General features: G+C 30.1%; 1 protein-coding gene across 2 annotated transcripts in view; it reads left to right on the top strand.

The window, feature by feature from the left end:
• Positions 1–24,630, top strand: part of TMX3 (thioredoxin related transmembrane protein 3) — an 83,945-nt gene that overhangs the window by 46,421 nt on the left and 12,894 nt on the right. For both annotated transcript variants that reach the window (XM_012544115.3, XM_012544116.3), the window contains 6 exons: positions 1,891–1,968; positions 7,768–7,834; positions 13,640–13,738; positions 17,170–17,227; positions 20,896–20,949; positions 22,059–22,118. In XM_012544115.3, the coding sequence (XP_012399569.1) occupies positions 1,891–1,968; positions 7,768–7,834; positions 13,640–13,738; positions 17,170–17,227; positions 20,896–20,949; positions 22,059–22,118 (416 nt within the window). The remainder of the gene's footprint in view (positions 1–1,890; positions 1,969–7,767; positions 7,835–13,639; positions 13,739–17,169; positions 17,228–20,895; positions 20,950–22,058; positions 22,119–24,630) is intronic.

Below are 24,630 nucleotides of genomic sequence, written 5' to 3'. Positions count from 1 at the left end.
GGATAATAAGTTTAGTGATTAATTAATTGATTTTGAGATAGAGCAAATCCAATAAGTAGCAGAAAATATACAACAGTATGAAAATTGACTGTGGGGAGAAAACAGCAAAGTTCTGAAGGTCATTGTGGGTTACCCAAAGTTGCAAGGCAAGAAATTAAAGGGGAGCTTTGATAAGGTACCAAAAAGATCAGTCCAAGATATAAAAGAAGCAGGAAACGTTCTATAATTTCTGTCTTAGAAGAATGTTTTAATTATGAGTATTTTACTTAAAACTGGTTGAGAAGGACTTGAGGAAATCAATAATTTTTGAGATAAAATATTTGGGAGATTGGGAAGGTTGGAAAACATTTCATGGAAATTAGATGGTAGTGGAATCTAGAAAGAAAAAAAGTTGTTTTGTTTTTAATGTCACTTGATATTCTCATTTAAATTTTAACTTTAAAACATAAAACTAATATAAATGGAGCATACTTCACAGTTCTCCTTAGACTGTGAAATTAATGGAGTTAGTTTGATATGTCCAAGAAGTATCATTTTAGTAGGGTTCTTGATTTTCATAGATTGTGGTGTTCTTCATGTACACTAGCCAGAAAAAAAAAAAAAAACACTATGAATGTAACTGCAACTTATAATAGAGAAGTCCTCAAAGTAATTTGACAAAATACTCCAAACTTAACTCATATGTTCCTCAATCTTTTTTGACTAGAGTGGACCTCTTTGCCAGATGGAGAAACATAACAGTCAAATATAGGTTTAAAATATCTTATTTGTAAAACCTTATTGAGCAAAATTGCTAAAGTTTATGAGCAGTTCTGTCCTGTAATCTCTGGAGAACAGGTTGGCATATTCATGTAGAAAGAGTAAAAGTAAATATTGATAAGCAGTACCTCCACTGATCTCCAAGAAACAATGAGATCTAATGAGAAATTCAACAGCACTTTTTGTGAGGATCCTAATGAATATTTCAAACAAAAAAGGATAAAAGTTCCAAAGGATTAAATGATGATTAGCACTATAGGAACTAGTGCCCACATTTAATGAGATCATGGATCAAAATATGTAAATACTATCACATTTGATAATGCTTTAATGTTTTCTTAAGTTTAGGCCTTTTAATAGAGGTATTTTTTTGGAAAAAAATGCACGATAAATTGTGACATGAATCTATGGGAGTTGGGACAGTTCCATAATCTCAAATTTATAGCATGGCTAACAGTTTGAATATAAAAGGCTAATGTGAGGGTGGGACCATACTTGAATGTAGGAGGTAACTTCTTTATAGATGAATCAATTCCCAGAAGAATGTCCCAGAATTGTAGAATATTAATCTATATATTTGTTTAACTGGAATCATGTAGCTAATAGCTTTGTGATAGTTGCTATACTTTCGTTTTAAGTAATTTTAAAAAAAATCATTCATGAATCTCTCTGTACCCTTTCCCTAGTTTAGATTGTTAGTTTGACTTTATCCTCAGTTATGAGTTAAGTAAATATTAGTTTGTAAATATTTAAACTTAAATATTGATTTTGAATTTGAAAATATTAAAATGAAGTAAATTTGGTATGTGTTTTATGAATTGTAAAAATCTTTGAATGATTTAATTGTTTTAATTTTCAAAGTGTTATTTTTGGATTAAGGATTTTGAGATCCTCCTACCCTAAATAATTTATTAAAATGAATAATTAAAAAGTAATCAATTGATAAACTTGATTACACTTTAATTTCAGTGTAATTTATAATATAGTGATATCTTGTAATATACTTTTGTACATAGTTAACATGTGCACATATATATATATATATAGGTATATATCTACATAAAAATATACACACACAAATATGAAAAAGTGGCTCATTTTATTTTTTTAAATTTTCAAATATTTCTACAGGAGAAATACATAGAAGTAGCTTCAGAATTAATTGTTTATACCTACTTCTTTTCGGCCTCAGAAGAAGTTATACCTAAGGTATGTGCCTTTTTAAATGTCTTTTATAGCATTTTCTTGGGTAAAATTATTTGAGATATGATTTTATATTTTAGTGTTATTTGATAACATTTAGTATAAATTATTTTTTAAAAATCACCTGTTAACTAATTGTAATATACTTATCTCTTCCACATCATAATTTTTCTTATTGTGGTTTCAGTATATAGTGAGTTGACATAAGCGATTACTGTTGCTTTGGTATTTCCTAAATATTTTTCATACATTATTTTTACCTAACATTGACTTATATATAGCCTATAAACAAATACTTAACCCAACTTTTATAGTAATGTATTGTAAAAATTGTATAAAAATAGAAAAAAGAAAAAATTCAGATTTTTATGCAGGTCTTCCAGATAATAGTCAGGGAAGGGAATAGGAGGGGAGTGCCAAACACCATATTTCCATAATGTGGAAGGGATAATTGGATATTTATTTTTGTTTGTTCATAGTAATCAGGATAAATGAATGTGAGCTACAACTAGTAAATATTAATGGAAATAACATTTAGACAATTTAAGTATTGTATTACAGTTTTTTTTTCCCCTTCAAAATAATAGCAACATTTATTTTTGTTAGACTGACTCCTTAAGTTGTATTATGAATATGCTATCCTGGTCATTGAGATGTTTTAACTGCCCTCTACTTTCCGGGTAATAGTTTCCCAGAGTAGATTCTTATTTATCAAAAACTTATGCTCTGCACTTAACTTTCTATTTGCTGTGTAATTCTTTGTGCTAAAGTTACTTTTCTTTGTAAACAAATGGCTATTCATAGCACTAGGCTAGAAAAAAAAAACAAAAGAGTTTTGGGAAATTAAGAGGAAGAGAATAAGCATTAATAAAACCCCAATTAGCTGTGTTGGACTGTGCTAAGTAAACACTGCAAATTTTATCTGATTTGATTCTCAACTCTGGAAGGCAGGTGCTATTATTTCTCCATTTTACAGATGAGGAAACTGAAACAGGTCAGGAGTTATATGATACGAGAAGTAGTATCATTTAGATGTTAAGTGTGAGGACCGATTTAAATTTAGTTCTTTCTGAATCCAGGGCCAATCACTCTTTTACTATTATCACCTAGTTGCCCATCTAGAACTTCTGTTAAAGTTCTAGAATGGTGATGACCCACAGTTAATTAGTAATCTACTAAAAAAAAAATTAAACTTTATACTTGTGATGTATTTCTTTGGTATTGGTTCCTAGACTTTCTTCCTGTGTATTGATTTGAGTCTGGATTTTTCATATTAGAAATTGGATTTCTATTTTTTTTTTTTAATTTTTTAAGTTGAATGGAACATAATTAAGACCAGTCTTTAATTTCATTATGCAGAAGCAGTAATTAAAAAGTGAAATGTTTAAAACATTTAAGTTTTAAACCCAAACATGATAAATGAAAATATAGTAAATTATGGCATAACCATTCATTTATTAGAAATGTGATTAACTTTAAGAAACCAACTTCCTTGCATCATAACTATCAACACATTGCTATTCTCAGCAAATCTCATGTTAGTTTTTATTTACTCTTCCCCAATTTTTATTGACTGTATGCATATGTATGTATACAAACATACACACGTACATACACATGTAAAGAGAGATACATAAACATAAATATACATGCACAATGATTTATAAAGATATTATTTGGAAAGCTCTTTAAAAATATGCTAGTAAGTTTAATATGAAAAATACAGAGAAATAAATGTTTTATATAAAGTTAGAAATGATTAATTTATTTGTGATTTGAAACTTAGAATTTATATCCAAGCACTGTGACATTAGAACTATATTTTCAATGAAAACAGTATCTGAGATAAATATTCATATTATGTTAACCTATGATTTTGATTTTCCAACTAATTTTGGTTTTTTGTCCAGCCCTGTCATTTTATCAATTTTTCCTAGAAAGGAAATTGAGGGCACTGAATGGTAAATGTCTTTCCCAGGGTCTTATGATCAATATGTGTCAGATATAATTTGAACCCAGATATTCCTGACAATATGTCCAGCTCTTAGTTCTCTAAGCATGTTCCTTTTCAAGTTGAAGAATTATAGTTTTCAATTTTTAAGATTTTCAGTTTATGACTTATTTGAAGAACATCACATTTTGATACTTTAATAACTTAACTGTTATAAATATTTGCAACACACTTAATACTAATAACATTCAGTAAAGTTCAGTTAACTATTAAACACCTACTATGTGCAAACAAATGTGCAAATGTGCTTGATGCTAAGGCTGTGAAGATGAAAAAAGCAATGCCATTTTTTTATTCAAGTAGTCTTAGAAACTTCTAGGGGAGAAGATAGGGACCTATACACACAAAGAACTGAAATAAGTGTGGTGGTCAAAAGGGAAAACTAAACAAAAATAATTTAGGCATATTTGAAAAACTTTTTTTCTCTAGATGAATGTAGTTACAATTTTATAATAATAATCTATGAAGGAAATAGGATTTATTTAAATAAATTGCCCTACAGCTAATTTTGTGGAAAAGTAAGGATAATTTTTTTTAACAGGTACTACTGAAAATGCATAGGAGTTACAGGTTAAATTCTGGAACAATCAAGATTTTATATTTTTTGAAGTGAAATTTTTCATAGGTCTTTTATGCAAAAGGAAAGAAAAAGAATAGATGAAACTATGGACCCTTTTTTGGTCTGAAAAGCTAAAAGTGAGAAACTATGGTAGGAATAAAGTAGATATTTAATAAAGACTTACTAGATGCTTAATTGAAATTTATAAATTCATGTAAGGAATAGAATGAAGTGTAGGATGAGAAATCATTTCTTAAAACTAGAAAGACATATAAAAGCCTTTAATCAGAGTAAGAAGGAACTTAAATTTAATGTGTTCAATCTCCTTTGCTGTGCAACTCCCCCCCAAAAAACAAAACAAAACAAGAAACAAAAAATGAAATCCTGAATAATATCCCTGGCAGGCAGTAATATGTTTTGCTTTATTTGTTTTGCTTTTTGTACAGTTCTGGTGGTTGTTTTTATTGAGGAGAGACAGACAGAGAGAGATGCATTTGCATCTAATGATATACTGGGTTTGCTACAGAAGCAAATAAAAGAACTGCCACAACTTTGACCTATTCCCTTTTGTTCTTTTTGGGGAGGTGAGTGGAGAACGATAATAAAGTTTTTCCATGTGTAGTTTCTTAGATAAATAGTTCACTGGCATTGATGGAAGTTTGATAGTTTTTATGAGATCTTATATCCAAGTCAAAAGACTCACTATCCATTTAGTGAAAAGAATTTTCCCATTTTAAGCAGGGGAAAAAAGATGGTATTTCCAACCTCTTTCCTAAAGATATGTTGTAATCTATTCATACTCTCTAGTTTGAGTATTTTTCCTATCCATCATAGTTTTTAGAGTATGGTTTTTTTTTTTTTTTTTCCACTTAGATTATTTCCACTTATGAGGCAAATACTTCAAACCTTTATTTTACTGAAACACAGGTCTTAATTTAGATGTCACTTATTAGATGTGTGGCTTTCTGATTATCCATTTAATGCTATGTAACAGTTTGACATAACAGAATTGATGCAGTTTATTTCTTTAAAGGCCTTATATTCCATTTAGTTATTCTATCTTAACTTCTTTTAACTGAAATTTATTCTGCATAGAAAATTCCTAAGAATTTTTTAAAGTTCCCCTTAATATTTAGATTAAACAGATCATGTCTAATATTTAGATTAGCCCAAGATCCTGTTTTTTTAACCAAGCTCCTATTTCCCTCTAATACGAGAACAACAAATACAGAGACTGTGTTACAATTGTTAGAATGCATCCACTCTTTTGCCATTTTGTAATATCATCCCCTTCCATTCATGGAGGCATTACCTTGGTAAAGGTCCTCATTGATCTTTGCCTGTACTATAACAGGTTCTTCCTTAATTTTATGCACTTCCCCTCACCACCACTATTGCCAAAGTGATTTTCCTAAAATCAGAAGTGTGCCAATGACACACCATCCATTTACTCAGTAAATGCTAAATGGGTCTATATGCTTTCTAGAATCACATATAGTTGTCATTCAAACACCTTCACAATCTGACACCTGCTTACTTTTCTATTAACACTACATTTCTTGGTGTTCAAGTTCTGTTGCACACACCACCTCCATGCCTTTGTACTGACTTGTCTTTTGTCTGGAATGTGCTTCTGCCACCTGGCTTTTTTCAGGATTCAGTTCAAATTCCACCTGCTGCAAGAGGGCTTTCTTGGACTCCTCAGTTCTGGTGTCTTTCTTCTGAGATTACCTTTCTTTTACATAGAATATATATTTGTATATATATAGTTTTTTAATATTATCTCTTCCTTTAGAAGTTGGATTCTTCTAGGGCAAGTACCATATATCCCCATTACCTAGCACTATGTGTAGCCTTTAGTAAATACTTAATAAACAATACTGCTGAGTAACTCTACCCTGTTTTACAAATATCCTTATATATAAAACAGCTATGTAAGTAACCAGTCTCCCTGCAAATATTTTTTATAAAGGTTCTTTAAATAGAAAGTTCTACTAATATGTTTAATTCATGTAATTTAACTCACTTAAAAAACCCATTGCATTAATTTTAGAAAACTGATCACACTAAATTTATGCATTTTTTGGAATATGCATTTTTTTTTGTAAAATCTGTAAAATTATAATTTCCTTTGGTTGTTTAAGTACAAGTTATTTATTTAAATATGATTCTAGGTAGTTGTTTTTCCATTAGTCACTAGCTAATTCAAAAGTAATACTATGAAAGTATAATTGACAGATTTATCTCATTAAAAAAAAAAATACTTTCATTTCCCAATCCTTCAATACAAAATAAAAAGAAGTAGGGGAAAAAGCTGTCAAGAGAAACTAACAATAAATTCAACCAAGTATAACAGTACTATTCTACACCCATAGTTCCTCACACAAGAGTTTTTCTTCATGGCCAAGCTTGGTCATTATAATTATATTGTGTTCACTTTTGGTTTTATATTATTGTCCTCTTTGTTTCCATTGATATAGTTAATATATATTTTTTCTAGTATAGTTTGCTTAACTTTTTATTAGTTCATAAGTCTTTATATGAGTTTCTGTATTTTTCTTCATATCACTTTTTATAGTGCAATAAATTACATTCATATGTAAGAATATGTTTACTCTTTTTCTCAGTAGTCAGCTAGTATATTTTCAATTTTTAATTTTTTTTCTACCATGAAAGCAGTTTTTTTCTCTTTGTCTGTCTGTCTGTCTGTCTGTCTCTCTCTCCCTCTCCTCTTCCTCCCTCCCTCCCTCCTTCTTCTCCCTTTTCTCCTTCTTTTCCCTCCCCTCCTTCCTCTTTCTTTCACTTATCCTCTTCCTTTTGTCCTTCCCATACTTCCTTTTTACCTTCCCTTTTATCTCCCAAATTAGAAAGAACTGAGTATAAATCCTCTAGTCTGATACTTAACTCAGTGTATAATTCTAGGTAAGTCATTCTAATCTCTTCATCTGCCTCGGTTTTCCCAATTTGAGAATCAAATGAGATATATAATGTTTTGTAGATCTTAAAATAATATTTAAATGTTACCTATTATTATTATTTCTTAATATCATTCCTATCTTCTTTCCAGAATAACTAAACTAATTCACAGTTCCCATCCAGAGTGTTCATTGAATTTGAATTAATTTTTCTTTTGGGTTATATTTTTGTGTTTTATGATAACAAGATCTCTATAAATAACCACAAAATAAAGTTTTTTTCAAAGATTAAAGTATTGACATTTATGATTTTTTTTCAGTATGTAACCCTGAATGAGATGCCTGCTGTGCTTGTTTTTAAAGATGAAACTTACTTTGTATATGATGGTAAGTACATCATACCTCATGTAGTTTACAGCACAATTTGATTAGAATAAAATATTTAGTAAATATAAATATCTTCAGTGTATCAGTAAGTTGAATGGCTTAAAAACATATAAATTCCATTTCATTAATACAAGATACAGATAACATAAATTTCCAATGGAATCAAAATTTAGTAAGTCTTAAAATGGCACTACTAATTTAAATATTTAAATATCAAATATATAACTATTATCTAATATTTTATAATATTATTTTTATAAAATATTCATATATATAGGGGTACTAAAATGATATTAGTGTCACCTAAAGCTGCAACTGAAAAAGAAATGGGGGAGTTAAAATTGTCAAGTGATTTACTTCAGAAAAATATGCCTTAGTACATGAATAAGCTAATTGTAAAACTTTATCAAAATTTTACTACTAACCTTTGTTTAAAGTTAACATGAAAATTAAAATAAAAAATTTTATTGTATCACCTATTTTATAATAACTTAAAGAACAAAAAATGATATATATATAATATACATATGTAAATGTATATATAATATAATATAAAATTCATGATGTATATATCTTGATTTCCTTTTTCTTTTGTTTGACCACTGAATGATAAGTTGGTGATCAAAAAATGCATCTGAAATTAAATTTTTATTTCCCAAAGAATTCTTCCTTTCATTGACTTTTTAGGCAGGAAGAGAAATAACTAATTAGTTTGTGTTTAAATCTGTTTTACCTGGTCTATCTGATTTTTTCTTCTTCATGTGCATTTTTTTCCCCCTCTAAAATACTATTTTGAATTTTGTAAATACTCTAAAATAAACTAAATTTAAATTTTTCTTTAAGTTGTTGTCTTGAATGATAGCCTCCTATAAGAGAACTTTTTTATGGAGTTTGAATATAATGTCTTCATTGATTGATCTGTCTTTAGGGAACAGCTTTATATAGTTGATTTGGAGCAAGTGTTTGAGTAAGAAGCTCTGGTTAAGTCATGTACTTGACATATTAGCTCTGTGGCCATTACCATATCACTTATTGTCTATATACACTAGATAATTCTTTGTGATAATAGTTAGAATAGTTGCTGTTCTGCGTTAGTAGGTAGATTTTTCATCCCAGAAGTATACTGTGTGTATGAAATCACAAGACCAAATCACCCTTACTCCAAAAAACCCCATCCCTTCATTTATTTATTTTTAGTACCCTTTAAATTATTTCCTTTAACTTGAATTGGTAGCTTAGATTCCCCCAGGAAAGGACTACTTCAAGAACGAAATATTAATTGGGTCCACACTCCCAAAATCGGAGCTCACAGACCTTCATTGATATTTTCACCTTTGATATTCAACCAGGAGACAATTCTCTTGAAACAGTATAATGAAAAAGGTAAAAGTAGCAAGGAAACATCTCCCCTAATTATACATACTGTATTACTGGAAAGAGTAGATATCTATAGGTTTCATAAATAAAAAAAGTCTACATAGCAGGTTCTTTCACTGCTAAATTGATCAATATCTTATAAAATCCCTTATACTGTCTCCTTTATACTGTCCTTCATGCTTCTTTGCTAGTTCTCCTGAAACTGCTTCTAGCCAGTATGTCACTGCAAAAATGCTGTCATGGTTTCTACTGTCTTTAGCTTTCTTGTTGTTTTTCAGTTGTTCATTTGTTAACTCTTTGTGACTCCATGGATCATGACACAGGCCCTTTTTAAATTCACTATCTCTTGAAGACTGTTCAAGTTTGTATTTGTTTGTTTGTTTGTTTGTTTATGATACTATCCATCTCATCCTGTGCCATCCCCATTTCTTTTTGTCTGATTTTCCAACATCAGAATGAATCCCTTTTTCTTATCACGTGGCCAAGATATTTAAGCTTCAGCTTTGGTATTTGATCTTCCAGTGAAACCCTGAATTAATTTAAATATTATTTCATTTGAACTCTTTGTTTTCCAAGGAACTCTTAGAAATTCTTCTCCAGCATCACATTTCTAAAGTATAGATTCTGTAACACTTAGCTTTCTTTATAGTCCAATTCTCACAGCTGAATTGTTGCAACTGTAAAAACCATAGCTTTTACACATATATATGGACATTCATTGCAAGGTGATGTCTCTGCTTTTTTGTATGCTGTTCAGATTTGCCATAGCTGTCCTTCCAAGAAACAAACATTTTTTAATTTCACTGCTGCAGTCACTGTCTGCAGTGAACTTGGAGCCCAGGAATATAAAATCTGACACTTCTGTTTTTTTTCCCTTTATTTGTTAAGAAGTGATCGTTCCATTTACCAAGATCATAATGTTTTTACTCTTAAGCTTCAAATTAGCTTTTATACTCTTCTCTTTCATCTTCATTAAGAACCTTCTTAACTTTCTACCATCAGAGTAGTATCATCTGCATATATGAGATTGTTATTTCTCTTAATAACCTTAATTCAGCTTTTGATTCACCCAGCCTGGCATATTGCATGATGTATTCTGCATACAATTTAAATAAATAAGGCGACAATATACAGCCTGGTCAAAATCTTTTTTTAATTTTAAACCAATCAGTTTTTCCATGTTGGCCTCGATACAGATTCCTTGGTACTCTCATCTCTTTGAAGACTTGGTACATTTTGTTATGAACTATACAGTTAGCGGCTTTATTGTGGTCAGTAAAGGAGAAATACATGTTTTTCTGAAACAACTTTTGTTTTTTCCACAAGCCAGCACATGTTGGCAGTTTGAGCTATAGTTTCTTTGCCTCTTCAGAAACTATCCTATGGTAGTTCTTGGTTCATGTATTATTGAAACTAATTTGCAAAATCTCAAGCATAACCTTGATGGTTTGTAAAATAAGTGCAATTGTTTGGTAATTTGAATATTCCTTGACTTTATCCTTCTTTAGGATTGTGATTTAAACTGATCATTTCCAATTGAGTGGCCGCTATTAAGTTTTCCAAATTTTCTGGCTTATCAAATACAACATTTTAAAAATTATTTTTTAGTGTCTTAAATAGCTCAGTTGGAATTCCATCACTTCCACTAGTCTTATTGTTAACAATATATCTTAAGACCCACTTGACTTCATCCAGGATGTCTGATTCTAGATTTAAATACTAGATCAGTAATCACACGATCTTTGTTAATGGTTAATGTTGATGTTAATTAAAATCATCCTTGTATGTTTTTTCTGGACATTCTTGCCACATCTTTTTAATCTCTTATGTTAAGTCTCTGCCATTTTTGTCTTTTATCAGGCCAATTTTTTCATGAAACATGCACCATCTTGTCTCTTAATTTTCTTGAAGAGATCTTTTATCTTTCCCATTCTGTTGTTTTCTGTTTTTTGCTCATGGAAGAAAACCTTCCTATCTCTCCTTGGTATTCTCTGGAATTCTGTTTTCAATTGGGTTTATATTCCCCTTTGTCCTTTACCTTTTGCTTTCTGGCTCTTCTGTCTTCTTTGGAATTTTTGTTTTGGAATTTGTTTCTGTCTCATTCACATTTTAAGAACCTTTGTCTTTGGTTCTTAGGGCATTCTATCAGATCTAATCCCTTAAATCTTTTCATCATAACTTCATATTCATATGGGATGTTACTTAGATCATATCAGTATGATATTATTTTCCCTATTTTCTGCAATAAATTTTAAATTTGCAATAAGAAGCTCATGTTTTAAAGCCACAATCATATCCATGTCATGTTTTAATTAACTGTGTAGAGCTTTTCCACCTTTGGCTGCAAAGTATACAATCAATCTGATTTCTGTATTGACCATATGGTTATGTCCATGTTATGTTTAAAGTCACCTTTTGGATTGTTAAAAAGAATGCTTGCCCTGCCCACTGAGTTATCTTGACAAAATTCAAGAAATCTTTAATTTACTGATGTCCATTTTGGGAAAGGATGAGAACCTATATACTGTGACCAGAAGGAATCTTTGCTTTGGATCCTGTTACTGCCTGCATAGAATCATACCTTCATATTTCAGATTCTCGACTCTTCTCACTAACTACACTTGATTCTATTGCTCAGTCTTATCGTGGATGCTGTGGTGTGCTTCTTATGACTATTGCTTCAATACTCACTGTACTCTCCAAATGGTGCAAAGGAAAAGATAATACTAATCTCTTTTTTCACAAGTACCTCTTGCATTTTAAAGCTACCAAGAGAATGTGTGATTCTTATTTCAGTCATTTACTAGAATTTCTCTATTTTCCTTTTGTTGCCTTTACTCAATATTAGAGCAATACTATTCCACTGATTAACCACTGTATTTCTTAGCCGGTATCAAATAGTTTGATGACTGTTACTTTATAATATAGTTTTTTAAGTCTGGCACAACTAGGCCATTTTCTTTGTATTATTTTTTTCCATCATTTCTATTGATATTTTCTTCCTTTTCTGTCAGATGTATTTTAACATTTTTTTCTAGCTCAATAAAAATACTTTTTTTTTTGGCAATTTGATTGGTATAGTACTGAATAATTTAGGTAGAATTGTTATTTTTATTATATTAGCTCAACCTACCATGAACAGTTCATTTTTTTTCCCCTAATTGTTTAGATCTGATTTTATTTGTATGAAAAGTCTTGTGTTCATATTGTCCCTGGATTTCTCTTGACAGATAGACTCTCAAATATTTTATATTATCTGTCATTATAAATGGAATATCTCTTTCTAGCTTTTGCTTGTGAACTTTGTTGGTGATATATAGAAATGCTGATGATTTATGAATGGGTTTATTTTATATTCTGAAATTTTGTTAAAGTTGTTAATTGTTTGAAGTAGAGTTTTAGTTGATTTTCCATAACTCTCATACGTATATCATCATACTCACCTACAAAGAATGAGAATTTTGTTTCCTTCTTGACTACTTTAGTTCTAATTTGTTTTTCCTCTCTTATTGCTATAGCTAACATTTTTAATACAGTACTGAATAATAGTGGTGATGATGGGCATCCTTGTTTTACAAAAACTCTGATTGTATTGGGAATATTTCTAGCTTATCCCAGTACATATAATGCTTTTTGATGGTTTTAAGATAGATGCTGCTTATCATTTTAAGAAAAACTCCATTGATTCCTATGTTCTCTAGGGTTTTTATTAGGAATGGGTACTTTATTTTGTCAAAAGCTTTTTCTGCATTTGTTGAGATAACTATATGATTTATGTTAGTTTTGTTATTGATGTGATCCATTATGCTGATAGTTTTCCTAGTATTAAAATAGCTTGGCATTCCTGGTATAAATTCCAGGTATGTGTGTGAACATAAATATATATATATATATATATATATATATATATATATATATATATATATATACACATATACACATAGTCTTTCTAGAAGTCAGGAAGTTATTTGTATACTGATCTGCTTTTCTGAATTGGTGGATTTTGTCATTTTTAAAGAAATGCCGGTTTTAATTGTGATATAATTTAGTTTTTTAATGGAAACTAAATGAGTAGTTTTTTAAAAATTACCATTTAGTTCAATATAAAAAAGCAAAGTGATTATTAATAAATGAAATATGTTTGACTTTGTTTATGCTTTCAAAGGAAAAATAATTAAAAGCACGTTTGATTACTTTAAAAAAATTATTTTAGTGTTTATCTTGAATAAGAACATATTTTGAGATATATTTTTAGCAAGTATGATAAAGTGTTCTTTCACTTTTAAAAAAAATTATCTGTTTACTATTAAATGTTCATGTAAAAAAGTATTAAAACTTGATAGGTCTTGGCTTTTAAGAATATAACATATTTATAAAATTAGTATGCTTTTAATCTTTGTTCACCCTCACCCCTACTTTGTTTTTAAGAATATGAAGATGGAGATCTTAAATCATGGGTCAACAGAGAGAGATTTCAGAATTATCTTACTGTGGATGGCTTCACCCTCTATGAACTAACAGACACAGGTAAAATTCCTTACTGTAGCATATTTTTGATTGATTTAATGATTCTGAGGAAGTTATTTGTAAAGGAATATAAGTTAATCATTGATTTAGATTTGAAAGAAGACTTAGCTGTTTTCTTATCCATCTATTTTATACCTGAGGAAATTGAGGCCTTCAGAGGTTACCTTATTTGCTTAACATCACACAGTGAATGATAAAACTAACATTCAAAATTAGAACCTCTGAGTAGAGATCCAGCTCTATTTACAGTACTAATTTTGTTTTCTTTAGAATGTAGATTGTTTTTGTTGACATTATAATTAAATTATAATTAGCTCTCACTATGTCCCAACAGAAATAATATAAATTTGAAAGGATTGTGTACAAGAATTCATTCAACTAGTGTACTTACTTAACAAACTTTCATCACATAGATAAACAACTGAAGAAAAAGCTTTGGATAAAAAGGTTTTGATGGTCTATTGTTTCCCTTCTTCACTTTGTAGTTGATTTGTAAGTAAGAGGGAAATTGTACCAGGGGCCTTTTGCCAGAATAGTAAAGATTTAAAAGTCTGGGGCAGAGCAGCTTCAGCAGAACATTAAGAGACTGTCATAATTCTGTGTTCTTCCCAAAGAAAATTGTTGACATTTTAAAACAGTGTAATGATTTATATTTATATAGTACTTTGCTATTTACTTAGCACTTTCTTCAAAAATATCTATAAAAGTAATGTAAATATTATCATCTTTATTTTACAGATAAATAAACTAGCCCTCTTAAGTTCAAGTAACTTTACTATTCTCACAGGATTGTTAGATTCTAGCACTTAAACTAGAATCAAAGCCTTTGACTCTAAATGCAGTGTGTTTTAAGATAAGTGCAATAAATTCAGGGCTTTCCAGTTACACATCCAGTATGAAAAGCCTTTTTTTTCTTGACGGTGATCTGCTTTTAAATTTAATTCTTGGTAGCTCTCTGAGAATTGACTTAACATTTCAGAGTACAGAATATAGAAAGCTCCCCTTTAGGGAGGTAGGTTATATATTACAAGAGTCTACTCATTTCATGCTAAAGTGCTAATAGAAATATCAGGTATATCTACGAATTCCTTTGAAAAGTTTTGGGTTTTTTTTATTTTTTTGCAAGGAAGGAAAAAAAAGATGAAATTAAAGAATGTTAGGGAGAAGAAAAGTGAGTCATATATTGAAGGGGGATGATGGATGACTTGGAACAGATGGCAGTTTTTGCTTGTGCTATAACTTGTGCTACCTCTGCTTTCTTTTACCACAACTCTTCTTTCTGTTAGGCTTGATGCTTTAGGAAAATTTCCATATAATTAGATCCTGTACTAACTTGGAATGGCATTTCTCAAGAGAGCATACTTCTTTTCACTAGAATTCTTCAGGTGGAGAATGTAGACCCATTGTCTAGGGATGTCTTAGAGAGGGTGCTATTCAAATAGAAGTTGAACCAAGTGACCTCTGATGCTCCTTCCGACTCTGAGAGTTTGTGATTTTGCTTCTATCCTCCTAAGTAGTCCTCAATTCTTTTTCTTTTTTTTTTTTAATAACATCACTCTTAAAACTCTCCTTCTTTATCCAAGTTAGAGCTATATGCTAATTATACCCATATTTATATCATCAGTTAGAACTTCTTGGCTGAATTTCAATTTCATATTTCCAACCATGAGTCAAATAACCTGGAAAATTAGGTATTGGGATATAGCATCTTTAAGGTAATTTCTAAGCCTTAAATCTTGTGACACGAGGAAAATGGTTTTATTTTTCTGAGTTTGATATGTAACCATAAAAAAAAAAAAAATAGAGGACAGATTATTACAAAGTAGAACAAAAATAGAAAAAAAAAAAGTAGCCTAATTATGTCTCATGTGGACTAAATAAAATGGTTTCAGAAGGATATATCAGTATAGTCATATATTTTATGAAGGGTTAGTGGAAGAATGGAGATACATTGAGAAAAACAATAATAGTAGCTGGTTTCAGATTCTGAAGGACTTGTATGTTATTGTAGCATTTATTTCCTGCGTGAATGAGCAAATCACTAACATTTTTTCTGAGTCTTAGGTTTTTGTTTTTTTGTTTTTGCTTTTAATCTGCAAGATGAATTAATAGTATTTATATTACATTTCTAATGGGGTTATTGTGTGGAAGTTATAAATTGATGGAATTGTCACAAATATTTCTATATTGAGCTTGATTTGGAAGAAATTATTTTAATTGGAGAAGTGGATGAAAATGTGTTTTAGTTGGGGTAACTAGCATAAGAATTTGAGGAACATTTTGGATAATTCTTTTTATATTTTTGTTTTATCTAGTGGTTAAATGTTAATTGTTTTGGCTGTATTTGTGTATTATTATTAGAGGGGAATGGTATTAGGATTATAGATTGTTTTGTACGGCGTCTGGTGACACTGCCCTAAAAGAATCTGAGTAGTGCAAACGTAATTCATTAGTTCAGCACTTCTTTCTTTGTTAACTTTTCTTATGACATACTCATATTTTACAGGAAATAGTCTAAGATACTGGAAATAGAGCCTACTGCCTTATATTTTAAATCTTATCTTCCTCTTAATGGTTTTATCATTATGTTTTTGTTTGCCAACAGTTGTTTTAATTTTCTTTTGCATTATTTTGTACTTGACAAACATTAAGAAACATAATCTTAATCATCACACACATACAGAAGTAAAGAAGCACAGAGAAAGAGTATCAGATATGAAGCCACAAATTTATATTCATCTTGATGTTTTTAAAGTAGATGACAAATTCAGTTTAGTAGTTCCAAAACTAGCCTGCTTGTCTTTGTCTATTTCTGAACTTCATTCTGTATATTTGCATGTATATTTTAAATATTTATTTAGCCTCCCTTCTCTCCTTTCTTTCTTCTTTGCAAAAAATCCAGTCCAGTGACTAGTTTACAAAATACTTTATATGTGAAATTTCGTATGATCCTTACAGCAACCATAGGAGGTAGGTGTTATTTGTTGTCATAATTTTACAGATAAGGAAACTAAGGCAGATTGAAATTAAGTGATTTGGTCAAGGTCACATAGCTAATAAGTGTCTAAGGGTAGACCCGACCTCAGCTCTTTTTAATTCTTCCAGGTCTAAAACTCTATCCACTATATAGTTTAGCTTTATACCACTCCTTTACTACCTTTTTTCTATGTAACTTTCATGTTCAAATCAAATAAACAAACAATGCCCTCTCATTTATTTTTTTAAGTAAAAAATATTTTATGTAGTTGCTTGACATGACACTTTTACCTTAGGGTCTGACTTGAATCAAACAGTTTCATTTGAATTTTAGGAACACTATTAACCGAATTCCTAATCACTTGATATAAAAAAGCATGTCATAAGTAAAATAAAGTTGCATCAGTTATTTTACAGAGAAATTTGATGAATTTAGAACATTCTTTTTATTTCAGGAAAACTTATTGTCATAGCAGTTATTGATGGGAAAAATGGAACAATTGAGCATACCAGGTATGATATTCATGAAAGATTATAGCTCTTGAAACAATCAAAACTTTTAAATAGTAGGACTCAACTTAAATTTTGTAGCTATATCTTTAGATACAATTTATATGCCACTTGCAACATATGCAAATTATGAGAAAACCGAAACAGAAAAGGATTATGTCCTGATGATCATATTACTTTTGGTCATGGATTCATGACAAGACTCAAATATACCTTGGATTTCATTGAACACTTTTTTCTTGAGAGATTGAAGAGTGTTGCTCTTATCTTAAAAGATGACATTTCCTATGGTGTTTTGAGTCTATAGAAGAATTGTTAATTTCAGCTTGCTCAAGACTTATTAACTTCAGCTTGATCTTTTGCTTGGATATTTTCAATTATGGAATCTTGTGAGTAGGCCTTATGGTCTGCCTGTAATACTGGTATTCAGTAATACAAAGAGAAAACTGGTGCCTCTCCTCCCCTACTGACTGACTATAAATTCTGTTCTCTTTAGATGGAGAATCAGAATGGAACTATGGTTACTTTACAGCTTGGGGTCTATAGGCATTCACCACAAACAGAAAATTGGATATGACCTAGCTTCCTAACTAGAAACCCCTAACCTTTGCTGGGTAAGGGAAAAACTTCCCCAAAATTTCAACTTCTGTAAAGCAATTTCACTGTTTTGTTTGTATTTATGATCTTCAGCTTAAATAGATTTATGAGATCTCTAAGCCTCAAGTTCCTTTTGTTGAGAATTCTCCCACACAACTGGTGAAATAGAGCTTTCTCTAGTAATCTTACTCTTGATCATAAGGAAAGTATTCCTTTACATATCTCATTCTAGGTACTAATTCACTATCCAGTTGTACTTATTCCTTCTCCTATTTAAGAATAGTGAACCTTTCTCTTTCATTACCAAGTAATGGGCCAGATTTTTGTCTATTTAAAGGAGGCATAAACTTTGTGAGGAAATGTTTTTATATTCTGGAGAAATAAATAGATAAGTAACTTTTTAGCATTGTAGTCTGTATATAGCTATTTGTTGTGTGCATGTTTCTTACCTTGATTATCTTTAATTTTTAATCAAGTAAAACAAGTTAATCACTGTATTAACCTCTCAGTGGATTAACAAAAGGGTAAAAGATTTCTTCCTTAGTAATTCTTGTTTTTAAACTAGGAGGAAATGTCTTGCTTTGTTTCTGTTTTGACAGAAACAAAAATGGATCCTCTTAGTCAATGGAATCATCTCATGATTCATTCATTATCTATATATTGTGTTTTGTAAAGAGATAGATACACTTTAACCCTCGTTCAGAAGCAGATTTTCCCCTGATATTCCTCTGTTTAACTCTAGGAAAATGGGGACATGTCTTAATATTGCCTTTGCTGTGCCCCCAGAGTACAGATTAGGTTTCTATGAGACAATTTAATATCTGTAGCAGTCTATAGCAGACTACACTGGGAGGAGAGGCCATGAGCAAAATAGCTACCAATACTAAGACAGAATTCCTGTTGTAAAAGAACTTTGAGGAAGAGGAAACCACACAACTCAAGCCAACACTATGTTGCTTATTATGCCCCCAAAAAATAATGATCAATAATTTGAAAATCATTTCACAGTCTATTTGGTGTTTTATAGCATATGAAGCTTTTTATATGTATGTGTGTGTATGGCATTTTACAGCATATGAAATTTTTTATATGTGTGTATTATACATATATATTTATCTGTTGTTATAAAAATTGTGTTATAAAAATGGTATAATTATTTTCATCCTACTTTTATAAATTAAGTTCCTTATCCAAGTCATATCAGTGGCAGAGCCAGGAATCTTGCTTTTTATCAGGTACCCTTTTTTATTGTACCATCCTGTGTCTCTGAATGTATACAACACAAAGACAGATAGACAAACTTTTGAATGACAAAATTAGCAAAAAAATAGATCTTGGAAGCCTCTGGAATGTAAAATTGTAATTCAAGTTTTAAAAATCAACTGTATAGGATGAAGAAGGGATTACTTACATAATTCTTCTGTAAAAGGATTTGTCTACTGTTAATGTTATATTAATAATAATTGAACATTGTGAAATGGTGACCAAATCACCCCATTTCCCCTCCTCCCCCCCCCCAAGAAAAAGATAATATGATGTTAAATAGCATTAATAGAGGCATGGTTCCTAAAATGAGTAAAGTGTCCTATTACATTAAAGATTTGCTTTCACTGTCCTTTCCAAAAGTTACTGAGACAAATTATTTCCTTAAGACTTTAGAATGTTTCCCATGGAAAGGTAGGTAGCTGCTAAAATGATACAGGGATAATTAGACAGAGCTTCTCATTAAATTTCCAGAACCTTCCTGACTCTTCACTCGTGCATATATCAACTTCCAGAAAAACTTTTAAAAAAAACTGAAAACAATTCATAATATACTATTCATGGATATTAATTTCTTTGACAATGATACTTTCCAGTATAGCTATCAATTAAATAGCTAACTTCAAGCACTCGTTAGGTCAAGTATAGCCCCCTACCTGTATACTTCAACCACAAATTTATCTAATGTAATAACTTACAAGGACTCTCCAAGGAAAATCTTGGAGATTCAAAGAAACTATTTTTAATATGACTTTTTTTTTTTTTTTTTTTTTTTTGGTAATTAAAGGAATAAAATTTAAGGATACTTTGAAGGATTAGGCTGTATCAACTGACAGTGCTACTGACAGAGAAAGTTGGTTGAAATATTTTGTTGAGAAGTAAAATGATATAACCTGCTTTTAAGTATATATATATATTTAAGTGTATTTTCAGATCTGACAAATTATAGTAAAAATGGTTTTTTAAAATGAGTCATTTGATATTCCTGGTTTGTCTAGTATCACACACACACACACACATACACACACACTCTTTCTCTCTCTCTCCCTCCCTCCCTTCTTCCCTCCTTCCTTCCCTTCCTCCCTCCCTCCCTCTCCTCCTTTTCCCTCTTTTCTAGGATAACATTTTGCTTTCCTGAGGTCTCATATAAATACTCCACAGATAGCTTGATAGCTTGGGATTGGGGCAAAACCTTTACAAAGCAGGTTAAAGAAATTTTCTTAGAAAAGGATATCTGTGAATAGTTATTTTTGGGGATATCAGAGAATACATTTTTGGAGAACATCTACAAGTAATTGGAATTTTCCTCTAAAAGTTTTCTATCCGAATAATTAAGGATACTGAAGATTAAGTGTTCACATAATACTGTAGCATCCTAAAATATAACTGAAAACTTAAAAACTTGTATAGAAAGAAAAATTAATTTTAATGCTAAAAATTTAGCAATATAAAAATTATTTACATAATTTATATTTAGCATAAATTAATTTAGCATTTAAAAAATCAATTAGTTCCTCAAATTGTATGTTCTGCAATGAGTTAACTAATGCAAAATAAGATGAGGTCTCAGGAATGGAAAATATTTCTAATTTAGCAAGTTTCCAGGATAAAGAGGCTTCCAAAGACCTGTGGAGAAGAGTCAGCAATATACTCTGAAAGAGGGATAAAAATATAAAGTTATTAAAACCAAATACTCTTGTTTTAAAATAATTTCAACCCCCTTGATCTAATCACTATTAAATATTTAACTAGTCAATCCTTTTTTAAAATAGATTTGAGATTGCTATATTTAAGTGTTTATTTTTCTACAGATTAAAGGAAGTTATTCAGGAAATAGCTAAAGATTATAGAGATCGTTTTCGCAGGTAAGTTCCAAATTCTGAGATGGTTCTTTTTTCTCTTTACTTTTATATTAATTTCTTATTTTGTTACAAAAGTTATTTGCATTTTCCTAGTTGAATCAGGTGTAACTGAAGTAAATTGATGTTTGCTACATTTTTATGTAAATTAACTGGATTTTTAAAAATTATAAATAGAATTGCTGACAATAAAAATTTGAATTATGAATAGGATCAGCTAGCTGTCAGGCACTAAATTTTAGCTATCCTTTAATCCACATTTCAAAAGTACATCAAATGAAATTTTATATTTATAATATTAATTGTCTTATTTTCAGTCTGTTTTTCCTGATGTTAAATATTTCTTCTTTGATATTAATTTGATTATTTTGATTAATTTGATATTAATAATTCAGTTGAAAACTTTGTTATACTAATAAATGGCCATTTTTATTTATAATTATTATATTAAAAACTTTCTGTTACACTTAATAAATGTTAATTTGAATTTATAATTACTGCTTCTTGAAGTATAGACTTAGTAGTTTTATCCTCTGTAAAGCCTATTTTAAGTATATATGTGTGTTAAGTAACATTATGTTGTCTTTTTTAAAGTATGAATCAGTACAATTACAAAGAGCATATTATATATAATTCTCTCCAAACAAATCTGTAACTTAACAAGTAAATTATTCACATTCTCTTTCTTAAAGCATGGTATTTTTTGATGTCTAATAAAGTTATGGACTTAGAAGAACTTTAGACATCATATTGTCCAGTTCCAATTGCAGTAGCAGTGTTTGGGAGATCACTATAATAGTATAGAATTTTCTTTCCTTATCCCATTTCTTTTTCTGAAGACCTAATCAGGCACTTAAGGACAAAAAAAAAAATCTTTCTCTTTTTTCTTAAACAAAGGGCAATATTTTGCCTCTATTGCTTATGGAAATAGATATTATTCTTAAAGTTAGGAGTACAATCATAATTGTTCAATATCTCACTGAGAAAAATTCATAACACAATTAATAATTAAGTGTCCATTATTTAGTTCTTCCTAAGACCAAATTAACCCTACTAATATAATTGTTTTCTTTTATTGTCCTTTAATATTGTTATTTTATATATATATATATTAGGAGAGATTTTCAATTTGGACACATAGATGGAAGTGACTATGTAAACAACCTGCTCATGGAGTAAGTAAACTGATATATATTTAGCTTTATCATTGTTTGGTAACTACTAAGTGGCTGCAGAATAAAAATATATAATTTATTCAGATAGTATGTACATTACCTTTAAAAATGATGAGTTTGTTCCTATAAATGTAATTTGGAGATTAATTAAACTGTTCATATGTTTTATGTTTTATTTAGAATTTCCATAGCCATTTTAAAATTAGCTAAAGGAATATTAAAATAACCTGCAGATTTAATGGAATTTTATCATTCAAGTCACTAATATATTTATTAAACATCTGAGTCTTGTATGATTTCACCTTGAGTAGGTGTTAAACTAGGTCCAATTTGTTTTGATTATTACTTTCTTTTTTCTTAAATGTATTTATTTAGAACTTAAATGCAAAATAAGAAAAAAAAAAGCTAAATAGAAAACTTCCACCTGTTGACTTGCTTTGCTGTCACTTAAACTCCTTCAACCCCAAACTCCTCCACTTCCCATCCCACAACTCTATTCTAAGGATCCCTCCCATATCTTTTCCCCCCACTCTTTTCCTCCCTCTTTATCCATTCCCATTAATCTACCAAATTTATCCCACTTCTTTTAACTTACATAACCTTCTACTTTTCACCTTATCCTATTTCCTCCCTTTTATTTCCTTTTTCTAGATTGTTTTGCTTTTTTAGAGTGATATACTCAGTTCTGTCAGTCTTTCTTTTGAACTACCCAGTTACCAATGTCAGTCTTAAACATAAATAGGTTACATTTCCACATATAACATAAACAATTTATCTTTGTTGACCTCCTTGAAATTAGTTGTTGATGTTGTCTCTTACATGGCTGTTTTATTTTTTAAACTGTAATTCATAATTTGTATAAATGCATGACTTCTCTTTTGATGGAATAAGCCAAAGAAAACTATCCTTTATAAAATGACAGTGGGAACTTTCTAGTTTCTCTTAGTAGGGAATGGGAATATAGATCTTTGAATAATTCAGATTTTTGTCTTCCAAATATTTCCTAATTCAGATATCAAGTTTTATTATAATCTGGCTCTAAGGTATAACAAAAAGATCCTACTTGTGGGAAGAATATAATTAAAGTCTTGTTATGTACTATAAATTTCTTATAACTTTTATTAAGGGAAAATCTCTTATTGAAAGTAGTCTATGGTGCTACCAAGAAACTAGAATAATAACAATTTTAATAACTTTAAGATAAACAAAACTCTTTATAAAGATTATCTTGTTTGCTGTAACAACACTGGGCTGGGAGAGTAGTCTTATCAGCCTCATTTTAGTGTTGAAGAAACTAAGGCAGACAGGTTTAGTCAGCTAACATCATTTAAAGATGATTTTGAATTCAGTTCTCAGTGAATTTTGAATTCAGTTCTTCCGAGAATTCAGTTCTTCCAAGTCTAGATGTTTACTGCGCCATCTAGCCATTGCTAGAAGTATCAGATAATGGTGCTAAATTCTCATTTTTTTTTTTTTCATTCTACTTTGAAAAGCAAAGTAGACTAAATAAAATACTGTGATATTCTTACTTTTAATCTCTCCCCACAAATATTTTCCATTTTCTGCTAATAAGGGTGTGTGTGTGTGTGGGTGTGTGTGTGAGAGAAAGAGAGAGAGAATGAGAGAGAGAGAGAGAGAGAGAGAGAGAGAGAGAGAGAGAACGAATCTTTATGTAGTGATGTGAATAAAGTGAATTTAGCTGACATCTTTTAATTTCTTATCAAGGATTACATATGGCAGAATCTTATGCTGCAATAACTAGAGAATAACATCTATAAACATCTAACTTATATTTTGTAATTGCTAATGACAACCATGTAAGTCCTTAAAGTCAAAATGAGCATTTCTCACTTTCCTCCTAACAAGAGATTGCAATATGTCTAAGCTGTAGAAATCATGTTTTACTTTGGGAAGCTCTAATGAACTTTAACAGATTAAACTAAAACAACAACAACAACAAAAACCTATGTAGGAATTTGTTCTTAGGGATTTGTTTGTTACCACTCAGCAATTTTGTTAAATAAGGAGCTAAGGGGGGAGGGGAGGAGGGTAAGAGGGGGACTATAAGAGCTTTTATGTGATTTTTTACTAAGAATAGTATTTTGTTAAAGACTTTTTCTCTCATGATATTTACCAGAATAAATCGTCAAGAGACTGAAGATTGGAAATGAAAGATAGTAGAATTTTCTTATCTAAATATTATTTTAAGAAATGCATTCTTTCATTTTCTTTTCTTTTGGAGACAAAGCACAAATTGGTGCCTTCTTCTACAACTTCTTTTAATGTGGAAAACCTCTCTCATATTCATGTTATGGCTAAACCTGCTACAGATAGTTGTATGTTAACATATGAAAAGATTAGATCTTATGAGGAATTAGCATGTTGCTTATCCATTCACATTAGCAAACTATCAACCCCATTTTTAAAACACTAATATAATTATTGTCCTGATAGTTTGTTGGTGAATAAGACATCCTTAACATTATTATACATTTTTGTTTACTACACCAAC

The sequence above is a fragment of the Sarcophilus harrisii genome, chromosome 1 (assembly GCF_902635505.1).
Source record: "Sarcophilus harrisii chromosome 1, mSarHar1.11, whole genome shotgun sequence".
Lineage (NCBI taxonomy): Eukaryota > Metazoa > Chordata > Mammalia > Dasyuromorphia > Dasyuridae > Sarcophilus > Sarcophilus harrisii.
Note: the sequence above shows the minus strand (reverse complement) of the source record. Positions and strands in the feature narration are given on the sequence as shown.